At 43.2% G+C, this 12,289-nt stretch overlaps 1 protein-coding gene across 1 annotated transcript in view; it reads left to right on the top strand.

The window, feature by feature from the left end:
- LOC134180754 (allene oxide synthase-lipoxygenase protein-like) overlaps positions 1 to 4,817 on the top strand; it is a 5,397-nt gene extending 580 nt beyond the window's left edge. Inside the window, exons 2-11 of the mRNA XM_062647939.1 lie at positions 65 to 501; positions 709 to 897; positions 974 to 1,571; positions 1,632 to 1,794; positions 1,851 to 2,137; positions 2,198 to 2,389; positions 3,054 to 3,287; positions 3,489 to 3,720; positions 3,803 to 4,347; positions 4,431 to 4,817. Of these exons, the coding sequence (XP_062503923.1) occupies positions 65 to 501; positions 709 to 897; positions 974 to 1,571; positions 1,632 to 1,794; positions 1,851 to 2,137; positions 2,198 to 2,389; positions 3,054 to 3,287; positions 3,489 to 3,720; positions 3,803 to 4,347; positions 4,431 to 4,610 (3,057 nt within the window). The 3' untranslated portion in view covers positions 4,611 to 4,817. The remainder of the gene's footprint in view (positions 1 to 64; positions 502 to 708; positions 898 to 973; positions 1,572 to 1,631; positions 1,795 to 1,850; positions 2,138 to 2,197; positions 2,390 to 3,053; positions 3,288 to 3,488; positions 3,721 to 3,802; positions 4,348 to 4,430) is intronic.
- Positions 4,818 to 12,289: the final 7,472 nt, after the last annotated feature.

The raw sequence follows: 12,289 nt of genomic DNA on the forward strand, positions 1-12,289 counted from the left end.
ATTTCCTGTAAAATTTGAGATCTTTGTAATTCTAGAGTTTGTTATTACAATGTTTTGTCTGCAGAATTTCCCCTGCGCTATGTTCTTGGCCAACCAGGAGCATTTGAAATTAAAAGCCAATGCAATCTGGACCAAAAATTATGAAGCATCTCTCAAGTGCGGCCGAAGGTCTACAAACATGGCTGGTGTGGGAGGTTTTGGAACACTTACTGTTGCACGAAATGGTCAGTTTCCACCCAACGAAATATTTAACCCTGGAAGTGTATATCCACTTCGACTTCGTCACTCCAACGCTCTTGGGACTGATGACCGAGCTATGGACATTCTTGGTGTCGCAATCAAACTGGCTGATGTTGATGAGGGTGGACCACTGGATTTGCCCTTCTCCTCTGGAGAGGGTCTGCTCTATTGTAATGGCCCCGCTCTTGATGATTTATTCCAGGGTCCTCTCAGTGGAGATCTTGAGAAGTACAAAGCTTACTTGAAGAAGAATGGTAGCTAGTAAGTACATACAGAACAGATTGTACTTTACCATGCAATTGTAACTTGTGTTCTGTATAATGCCTGCTCTTGTGAAATCGCACGTTTTGTACTGTTTTCTAATCTTTGGTTGACTCGTCATTCCCTATTTGTAATTGGTCAAGATCAAGTTATCGATTAGACATACGTGGCATGGGTCTTGTGTTTGTAATCAACTTTGGTCTCTAGCTATCGAAATCTTGTCAACATGATGCGTCGTGGTCCGAGCTCCTACGATCAAGTCCACTACTATGCTCAACTGACCTACAAATACTGTGGTCTAGATGGCATCCAACGTCATTGCCGCTACCGTATTGTACCTGCTAATGATGGTCCTGAGAGTGGACTCCTTGATGATGAAGATCAAAAATTTCCCTGGTAATCGCTTTCGTTAATGTTTAGTGTTGTATTTATCACTTTCACGTACATACTTGTGTATTCTTTGCTATTACAGGAATGGAGGACCTCGTCCTACCGATACTCGCTCTCCAAACTACTTGAAACAGGAATTTGCTTCTCGTTTGGAGAAGGAAACAATTGAGTATCGATTGCAGATACAAATTCGCAACCGTGAAAGCAGTGATGACAAAGAAGTTTACAACCCATCTCTACCTTGGGATCGCACAATTTTTCCCTGGATAGATCTCGCGCACATCACGCTTACTCAACCTCTTCATCCGGCAGTCGCCGAACGCACTCGTTTCAATTTCATGAATCAGCCCGCTTCCCTACACGTCGAAGATGAAGCAGATTCAGTTTATGATTATCGATCAGTGGCTCATCTCAGGCAAGCCGCAACATCGGGAAGCTTTGAAGGCCGCAAACGATTCCGTGAAATTGTCAACAGCAACTATACTACACCAACTACCGTCGATGGAGTAGAAGCAATTGCAGACACGTGTTACTCAGTCAACGTCAAGGGGGTGAAACTTTCTGGCTCTTCGGTAGGAGCGACTGCTTATTGTGTAATTGTTGGCGATAAGAAGAGAACAGATTCTATCGATCTGATCGGAGTGATTGGGTCAGGATGTGGAGGGGAGACTATTGGCACGGTATGCTTACAATACACCTTTTGATTGTCTTTTGAATGATAACTGGTTTATATGTCCCAGTCCTGTGAAATTGGCAACGTTATTGCCATCAAAATCTCCTACACTTCTCACGAAAATGCTGCATGCTACATTGAAAAGGTGATCGTCGAAAAAGATGGAGATACATTCAAATTTCCTTGCTACCAGTGGATTCAGGGAGAAACCACAATCAAGACTGGACGAGGCATGACGCAAATATATAGTATAATTGTTGTTTTTATGGTAATTTTTATTTCATAGCAACCTTTGCTCAGCAAGACAATGGCCAAGTTAGAGCATCACGTACTGTCGAGTTGCACAAATGGCGTAGCTTGCTAAGCTGGAAGAAGGTGCCAACACAGCCATCAACCGTCAACATAGATCAGATCGGTCAACTTCCTATCCAACTTCAACTGAGTGAGAAACAGCACCGCCTCATGTCTGACCCTCTCAAGTCAGGCAGTGACTGTCTCATGCTGCATCCATTCTTGGGAGTGAACAAGACAGCTAGCAAACTAACTGACTACAGGCAGTTGTTGCGTGTACAGGTAACGAACTGTTTAATGTCACGAAATATCGCAATTGTGTTGTAGCTAATGTTGTTGTAGATCAACGGTGGACCGATTGTTGCTGATGTTTGGCAAGATGATCATGAATTTGGCCGACAATTTTTGCAAGGCATTAACCCATTGCTCGTCAAACGTGTGGGAACACAAGGATTGCCAGAAAAGTTTTCGGTCACTGACTTTACTGTCCGTGGATCACTAGGACGGGGAGTAACTTTACAACAAGAGATTCAGGTACCTAGAAAAATTAAATTTTTTATACATTTTTCTTTGTCATTGACATTTTTACGCGTTGGCAATGCCATTGTGTTTCCACATTCTAGATATAGATATGTCTTTCTTATCTGCATCATTGCGTACTCTATTGGCATCAGTTTTCTTTCGTGAGTGCATGCGTACTTGCATGACAGCCACCCATTCAGGCAGACAACGGGTTACTTGCTTACCTGCTTGCACGTCCATCCATTTTCTTGCACGTCTGTTCTCTTTGCCTGTCTGCCTGCCTGCCTGCCTGCCTGCCTGCCTGTCTGCCTGCCTGCCTGCCTGAATGCCTGCCTGCCTGCCTGCCTGCCTGCCTGCCTGCCTGCCTGCCTGCCTGCCTGCCTGCCTGCCTGCCTGCCTGCCTGCCTGCCTACATTGAAATAGTTGAAATTGTTTGTAAAACACTCTCTGTAATTATTAAAAAATCATGTATTGTAGTGTGTAGAGATTCTTTATTCTAATAAGATAACCTGCCAACCTGGATGCTTGATCTTCAATCATTAAGCCACTCTGGTTTGTATTTGCAATACTATTAACAAATTTACTGTAATACAGTTGCATATATGAACAATACAGTACATGATTATGTTTACAGTTTAAATGCGGAATGTGTAACAGAAGCTGTTTGTCTTTTTAGGCTGGTCATGTTTACATGGTTGACTACAGTGTACTAGACGGTATTACTACTCAGCTCAGGACCTACACAGCTCCGGCCATGGGTCTGTTTCTAGTGACAGCGGCTGGAGAATTTACTCCAATTGCCATTCAATTGAGCTACGGACCAACTGCTGATACACCTATATTCACTCCACAAGACAACTCAAATGATTGGCTCTATGCAAAGATTTTCCTTAAAAATGCAGATGTTCAAGTATGTTACCATAGGAACATGAATATTAAAAATAATATAGTATATGTAGGAGCAAGCAAGTAATGATCAATCCAATTTGTAAGATTTCTGTTTAAAAATTTTGTGAATAGATGTGCGCATGTCAGAGTTTGCATGAAGTGTGAGGGTTGTCTTAGACAAGATACTTGTATGTGTTATTAAATTTTCTTTTCTACCGTATAGTATCATCAAGTGATTTCTCGTCTATTCTTGACTCATTTTGTCATCGAACCAATGGCAATATCAATGTACCATAACTTGGCTTCCTGTCATCCTGTCTTCAAGCTGTTACAGCCGTGTGTTCGAAACACCATCAGCGTGTGCAAACTGACTCGTAAACACCTCATTGACAAAGACGGACCGCTTGGCAAGCTTTTGTCCGTCGGTACAGAAGGAATAGATGAGCTACTGAAAAGTAAGTCACTACATGCATCTGTTTGTGTGAGGAGTAAATGTATCTATAGATATACACTCATACGTATTTTCTACAACCCTAGAGGCTTACAAACAATTTGATTTCCGTGACCTGGTGTTGCCCGTTGCTCTCACTCAGCGAGGAGTGATTGATACTCAAAAGCTACCCAACTACCACTATCGCGACGATGGTCTCATGCTGTGGCACGCCACCAAGTCCTTTGTCGAGGAGATCATTTCTGTATGTTACAATTGTGATGACGACGTCAGGCGTGATGAAGAGCTGCAATCCTTTATTGAAGAGCTCAACAACTCCGGTCTGCCTTTCGACTCCGGCAACGGCGAGAAAAAGCACGGCATTCCTACCTTTATTGGAGGAATAAACGAGCTCGTCACCATCGTGACGGCCATCATGTTTGCTGCTACCACGCAACAAGCCGCTCTCAACAACGGGCAAGTTGATTACATTGGCTTCTGTCCAAACGCGCCAATGTCTCTACGCCGTCCACCTCCTAAAGATAAAGGTCGCATAGATATAAAAGCCATTCTGTGCGCCTTGCCTGATATCAATGCTGCAGCTACACAAGCCGCCATCGCCTTTACATTAAGTCAAATTGGAAAAGACGAGGTAATCAACTTGCAAGCAGTTTAAGTAATGTATGTAATAGTGTTGAAGCCTCAGCTCTCTGATTGTATTTGATTTGTTCATAGGGCTGTCTTGGTCAGTATCCCGAAGGATACTTTGGCGATGTTGCGTGCAATCGCGCCGTCGTGAATTTTCAGCGCCGACTGCGTGATATCGAGAGGCAAATCAGAGAGAGAAACAAGACGGTGGAGGTTCCGTACACGTATCTGCTGCCGAGCAAGATTCCAATGTGCATGGCCATGTAGTGGACTGGACAATGGCTGCTGGTCGGCCGATGGACCTATGGCTTTAGTCTTGCTAATTGTTCTGTTTGTGTTGAGATGACATTGCACACAGTATTATTAATCAGGTATTAGAAAAGTTCAAATAAGTGGTAAATATGCACTCAAGAAAAGCTGTGACTGCAAACTGAGTGTCTGTAATCTGCTATAAATAGTATAGTTTCACGAGTATACCTTTCATCCAGCGATCGCAGGGACATCATGTGTGCCTAATGTTTACATATAATTTCACACTAAGACATGAAGGACGCCACTTTCTTCCATAGTAAAATTTAATAATAACAGTATACTAAGACACTTGACAGGACGGCAGCACGGGACAATGGATAGTTTTAAGTAAATTGTAACTTTAGGAAGCTAGGGGACTAAATAGTACGATAATAGAATGGTGAGAGGCTTTTTGTTTGACAATATGCTTAGTTTCTGAACTTGTGTATGATATCTAACCTAAGCGATTGCTGCATTTATGCAGAGTGGAAAAGGTAATCATGGGAACGGAACTGAACGGAAAGTATTGTGAACACGACGGAGAGCTGTCGTCACGATCCGTCACGGTCCGTCACGTCTCTGTCGCATATTGTGAGCCTTAACTCGAGCGATTCGCCATCGATACGACATGGAACATGGACGGCATCTAGTCAATTGGAGTGCAACAACCAATAGCGAAACAGCTATTAGACTTTTACAATGTTCGTCTGTCGTTAGAGTGAAAGTACCATGTGAGAGCTTCAAATGCGGTCTAAGAAGAAAATCTCCAATTCAAAATCGACTTCCAGTTTGCTGATCAGTCTCACACATGCATATCTCCCCTACATACTTAAAGGAGACGACGAGCTTCAAGGTCGAGAAGCAAAGCCGACTGAATTCAGAAATCGCATGTTTTCATTGGCGATTGTGAAGTGTAATATGCATTACTTTGTAGACTATGAATTTAATAATTGGAAAGATTTTCACTAAATAACTCGTGTAATTGTAGGTTTTTTCATCTACCGTTTGTGTTTATATCCTGTATGTAGGGATTGACAAGGCTGTGTGGGCGTAATCATATTTTAGACCTCCAGAAATCACCTTAAAACGCGGCTAAATATCTTGAAACCGACAGGGAGAAAAGCCTATAAGTTCAACTACGCTTGAATACTTCTGAATTGATTTCAGCTTGTCTTCAGAACTAAAAAAATCCTCGTCAATTTGGAGTTTTGCTGGATTTTGTCTTCTTTCTTCTTCTTCTTCTTTTTTTATCACGCATAACTCCTTGAATAAGGCATATCTAAAGCTAAATCTTTGGGAAACGACGTAGAATAAGCCGACCTGTATTCTTTTAATAATAGAAAAAAGAAACATCTAAGAAAAAGATTTCTAGAATGGATTTGAACCTGCTACCCTACTTACTTACACGTAACTGTTGTGAGCAACAAACAATAGCCAGGCAGCCAATCACAAGCTTCTGCTACCCTGTAATGTACGTGGTCTAGGTACGAACAAGGTGACGAGAGTTCTTGACACATGCTGTTGTTGAAAACCTTTAGTTAATTAAAGCCTAAAGTTAGGCAAAGAATCGCGCTTTTGAATCGCACTAGCAAACGGAAGTGCGTATTACTCTAGAAGTAGTAAAGTTGAACGCCATCGCAATCGCAGACACGACATACTCTCATAACTAAGCTTTGCCGTAATTGGAGACCACCACTTTCAAGCAGAAGACAAAAGCAAATTCGGCACGCTTCCATCACGAAATGTCGACGTTGAATGTGACGTACATTTGTTAGGCCTAGACGATGAAATTTTGCGCACAAAGTGAGTCGACTAGAGCTACCGTATTGTCGTGTCTAAACGCCGGCTTCTCTAACCCGCAAATCAAAGACTTCGTGCGTGCAAGCCGGTCGCGTGTAGAAGTTTTGTTCAAGACGCTCAGCACGCGTACAGCCGCGCTCGCGGTCAAGTACACCTGAGCAAATGTCGGCGTGTGCGTGAGCGTCCACTAGCACCATGGCCGTTACGCCTGCGCAACTTAGTTGGCACGTGCTCAGTCACGTGGAATTGCGCGATCGCCAACATCTTCTTTCTTCTATGTCTGAATGACAGTAAGCGAACAACGTACAAGAAAGTAATTGCAGACGTTCATACCATAACTCTAGATTGTAAGGCTCATAGCACGTTTCTAAATGAGTCACACTGCCATGATAACTGCAGAGGTCGTTTTCACTGTTATCTCACATCTCCGGGTTTTTGCAGATATTACAATGATCGCAAACAAGACTCATGTGAGACACCACAGCCACCGTCGTTCGGCTTTTGTGTAAGCCTCGTAGAAATAACGATACAGACTCGAGTCTTTTGACATTTGACTGGGCTCCTAGCTGCCTGAAAATGTGGTAAGCTGCCACTGAACTCGTCTACAAGGGTGCTTCCACCTTGTTTCTCGATGCAAAAGGTGCAGTTACTTTATCCAAAAGCAGGGCAACGGCCAACCGATGAGAAAACAAGAACGGAAGTCATGCATGAGACATCGATATCGACGTCGACAGGCGCTCTAGTATGCACGAACCTCTCTCTGCTGAGGAACAACAGTATAAAACACGTCATGCAGCCGACGATTGCAAACACAGACACATGCTGCCACTCACGTCTGCAAGATATTTGAAGGAATTTAACCGCGAGGACAGGTTAGCGTACACATGTACAGCGACGCCCCTATTATCGGGCACCATCTATCATCGGACAGCCGTGCAAGAAGTAAACGAAGTAAGACTGAGCTTTGTTAAAACCCACAGTAAGAAGGATTAGTAAAGACTGTGATTCCAGACGCGACACGTCCAAAGGCTTGAATCGGTTATGCTAGGACGGTAAACATGATCCTTCTCTGCGACCCAGTTCATCCGACATCACCATCATTCACCGGACACGACCTCCCCCATGAAAACGCAAAAACAATTCTGCAACTTCGCACCTGAGATAGGTTTATAGGTGACTAGCTAACACAACAACACTATCACTGTCTCTGTTTGCTACTCTCCAGGAGAGATAGCGCACGCTCATTGAGTCGAGGTAACGTCCCTTTCGTCCGACAGTCTTTTTCTTTGCAGCAGCAGTCTGCAGGTTAATAATTTCATGAGAGAGAGAGAGAGAGAGAGAGAGCGAGAGAGAGAGAGAGAGAGAGAGAGAGAGAGAGAGAGAGAGAGAGAGAGAGTTGGAAGGAAATATCGTACGGCCCCAAATTCGTTTGACCTTTCTTTGACTCAGCAACGGTTAATAGCGGAAACTGCTGAATTTTCTCTGCTGACAAGCTCACTCTGTTGGCATCTACTAGCCCTCCGGTACTGTCTAGTCTTCCCAGCGTAAGAATTTGAACTCCTGAGTGTCTTGCAGCACAACTGCACAGGCTTGATGCACCGAATGTAGCAGACGATTCACGCATCCATGTTCGAGCTTTGCGGTGAGCACATTCTTCCAACTCGCACAGGAACAGCCCGTGCTTTCCTTTCAGGGCCCCTAAATTGTTACTTGGCTCTGAATAAAACGTGTGCAGATGTTTTTATCTCAGTTTGATATCTACCATTGCCTGACCTTGCACCGTCACGAACTGCAGAACGTCATCGTTGGTTCAACCAGCTGTACCGAATGCAGAAACTTTGTTTACTATAAGAGCAGCGAGAACCTTCACTCCTGTTCTAACAGCAGTTCTTTACCTCATCACTCTCTCATGCCCTCCATACACTACATAAGACCTATGCAAAAACAGTTAACGAGTATACAAATGTTGTCAGTCTAGTCTATGGATATGGCGCATCACATCCTTTCCGTAGATAGCTTTGCAGGTTATGTGCCCCCAAGGTTCAATTGTGAGGACATCAGTACAAATGTCTAGACCACAAAAACAGGATTCTCCAGTTGTACAAGATAGATGTTGGAGCAGATAATGTTTCTGTGCATCCTACCAACTTCTGTGTCCGCTGCCATCTAGTGATGCATTGATTTACAAAGAGGCAAGGAGCCTCTATCTTGTACCTCTCTCTGCAGAGGGTGGATGGTACACTCAGAAAACTGCAACACCTGCTCCAGTTGTCAGCAACAGAAGAAAGGAGGAAGACCACCCAAAAATTGAAAAAGAATCAGCTTGTTCTCACAGGTCAGTCAGCAATCAAATTGACTGAACTAATCCAACAAATAGAAACAGTAGCACCAGAAGCCATATATGTTCAGAAGACTTTATTCAAGCAATCCAACTATCCCATTTTATTAAAATTTGAGTCAGTTCTGTACCTGTTTGACTCGTTCAAGTGTCATGTGTGAAAAAGATGTCAACATCCCAGTTGACCTCCAATGCAACCATTTAACGTGCAAGAAGTGTGTCATTCAACATTTGCATCAGTCTCCCTTGTATGACTGTTCCCAGTGCCAGCAGCTATGAGAAGCACATCAAGAGCCCACCAATAGCATCACTACAGTACAGATGGTCATGCCACGGGTCACATGGCATCGGCCAATAGTCAAAAAGCGAAACGCAGAAAATACAATTGGCATTGTTGATAGCGGTAGAGGTCTATAGAATGCGCTGTGAGTAAGAATACAAACAAACAAACAAACCTGACTCCGCCATCTTTGGGTCTCGATTCTTCCATTACGGCGAGGCGAACATTGGTAAGATCTCCTACGAACTGAATTCCAGTAAGCACAAATAACTGGATTACAGCGAAACTCCTCGCAAAAACCGGAGAATCCGTCAAAACAGAAGGACGAGAAATGTGTCGTTTCACATGCTGCAAAAGCCTTCGAGATTTCCAGAGATCTTCTTCAGATAGCGACACTACCCGATTGTGTGGTCATACCCTAAAAAACAGCCTAGGCTTTCTGCAGTATCTGTGCGCAAATGCCAATCCACGTTAGCCTCGCCCCAGACGCATTGTAGATTGCAGCCCGGTAGTGGTGATGGCAGCGCATCCGGGGCTGCAATCCACACTGCGTCTGGGGCGAGGCTAGATCCATCGAGCGAAAACCGGTCTTTCTTAACTGAGCATGCGCAACAACTAAGTTGCGCGGCCTCGCATAGTTGAAACGCCCGTGAACACCGACACAATGATGACAAAGAAGAAGCTGTCGCTTTTAAAACTGGCATTTCATGATTGTCATGTCGTAGTTTTACGTGTTCAAATGGTACAGTACAAGTGCAAGCTAGCCCAGTGCGCTGGACTGTCAGACGTACTAAGCCTTTAAATTAGTCGTCCACACCCTTCTCGCCGACACACACACACACACACAGACATACACACACACACACACACACACACACACACACACACACACACACACACACACACACACACACACACACACACACACACACACACACACACACGCACACACACACACACACACACACACACACACACACACACACACACACACACACACACACACACACACACACACACACAGACACACACACACACAGACACACACACACACACACACACACACACACACACACACGCACACAGACACACACACACACACACACACACACACACACACACACACACACACACACAGACACACACACACACACAGACACACACACACACACACACACACACACACACACACACACACACACACACACAGACACACAGACACACACACACACACACACACACACACACACACACACACACACACACACACACAGACACACACACAGACACAGACACCGACACACACACACAGACACACAGACACACACACACACACACACACACACACACACACACACACACACACACACAGACACACACAGACACACACAGACACAAACACAGACACAGACACAGACACAAACACAGACACAGACACACACAGACGCACACAGACACACAGACACACACACACACACACACACACACACACACACACACACACACACACACACACACACACACACAGACACAGACACAGACACAGACACAGACACAGACACAGACACAAACACAGACACAGACACAGACACAGACACAGACACCGACACACACACACACACACAGACACACACACACACACACACACACACACACACACACACACACACACAGACACACACACACACACACACACACACACACACACACACACACACACACACACACAGACACACACACACACACACACACACACACACACACACACACACACACACACACACACACACACACACACAACTACATACATGCACATATGCTTGTAGCTCTCAAGTCAGTAGAACACAGCTTTATTTATTAGTGGTAAGTTATAATAAGTGGGAACCTGCATTACTGTGTGTGATGCAATAGAAATAAATATTATTATTATTAATATTATTATATTATTATTATTATAAATGTAACGTCTGCATGATGATCTATACACAAACACTGTACAGCTTATATGTATATTTGGCAAGTAGAGAACACTGTAAGCGTAAGACCCACATGCTCGAGATATGTGACTATATACATCATGTATACCAAGTATGATATAGGAAATGTGTACTCTTGTTACGCTATATAATCTTTGTTTAATTAATAGAGTAGGTTGTGCTTTCGTACTCCTAAAAACTTATCAAACTAGAATTTTAAAAAAATTTTCTCTGAAAAAAGGAATAGATGTAGGGATTGTATAAAAATTAATAGAAACAAGATTTAGATGATATGAACCAAAGCCAGACAACATTAGTGAATTCTTCCGACCCCATTCCCTACATTCTACATTTAGTGGGTTGGAAGGATTTAATAATGATGTCTGACTTTGGTTCATATTATCTAAATCTTGTTTCTATTAATTCCCAAATCCATTTCTTTTTTCAGAGAAAAAGATTTTAAAATTATAGAAATATTTATGTATTGAATCTGTTTAGTATGAAGACAACGCAAAGCAATAAGGGTGCTTTTCCTTTTCAGTAAGTCAATATATACTACTGAGTTCTGTAGTCAAATTTCTTAATGTATATTTGGATCTTAGTATCTTGGTCGTCATGTTATTACGCAAAATATCAATACGCCACCGTCAGTAGAGACGTTATTGATGCTGTCTCTCGAGAGCCTTACCACAGATGAAAGGGTTTAGGAGAAGTTCTAGGATACGAGATGTTAGCTATGGTCCATCCACAAACCCTAATGGAACACTACGACCAAACCAAATTAGTGGACTTCCGGTTTTCAAGGTTTGTTTTTGGCTGGCTGGTTAAACAGGTCTGGTCACGGTTCAGCGTCTTCTGTGCAGCCATGCAAGAGCAGTAGTATTAACTTCTTTTATGTTCTACAGAGCAACCACAGTCAATAAAGAAACTGCCAATCGGGTGTTTTACCAGAACGATCTAATTCATGTTTGTGTTTACCGAGTCTTGTCCGGAATTAACAACAGCACTTACTTGTCTGCAACTAAAATCATTCACCTTTTGAACTACGACTTTTACACGAAAAATCAGCGTTACGTATACTAATAACAATAGTACTTAACGTGAGTATAGAATTTGTACGGTTTTAGCGGTCACGTAAAACGATAGCCTTTCCGTACGATATTTACCGTGCTCAAAGAAAAATCTATGTGTGAATTCGTAATTTTTCAAGACAATTCTATTATAGATTTATAAATCTCACAGCTGCAGAAGCAACGGTGGT

The sequence above is a fragment of the Corticium candelabrum genome, chromosome 6, assembly GCF_963422355.1.
Source record: "Corticium candelabrum chromosome 6, ooCorCand1.1, whole genome shotgun sequence".
Classification (NCBI taxonomy): domain Eukaryota; kingdom Metazoa; phylum Porifera; class Homoscleromorpha; order Homosclerophorida; family Plakinidae; genus Corticium; species Corticium candelabrum.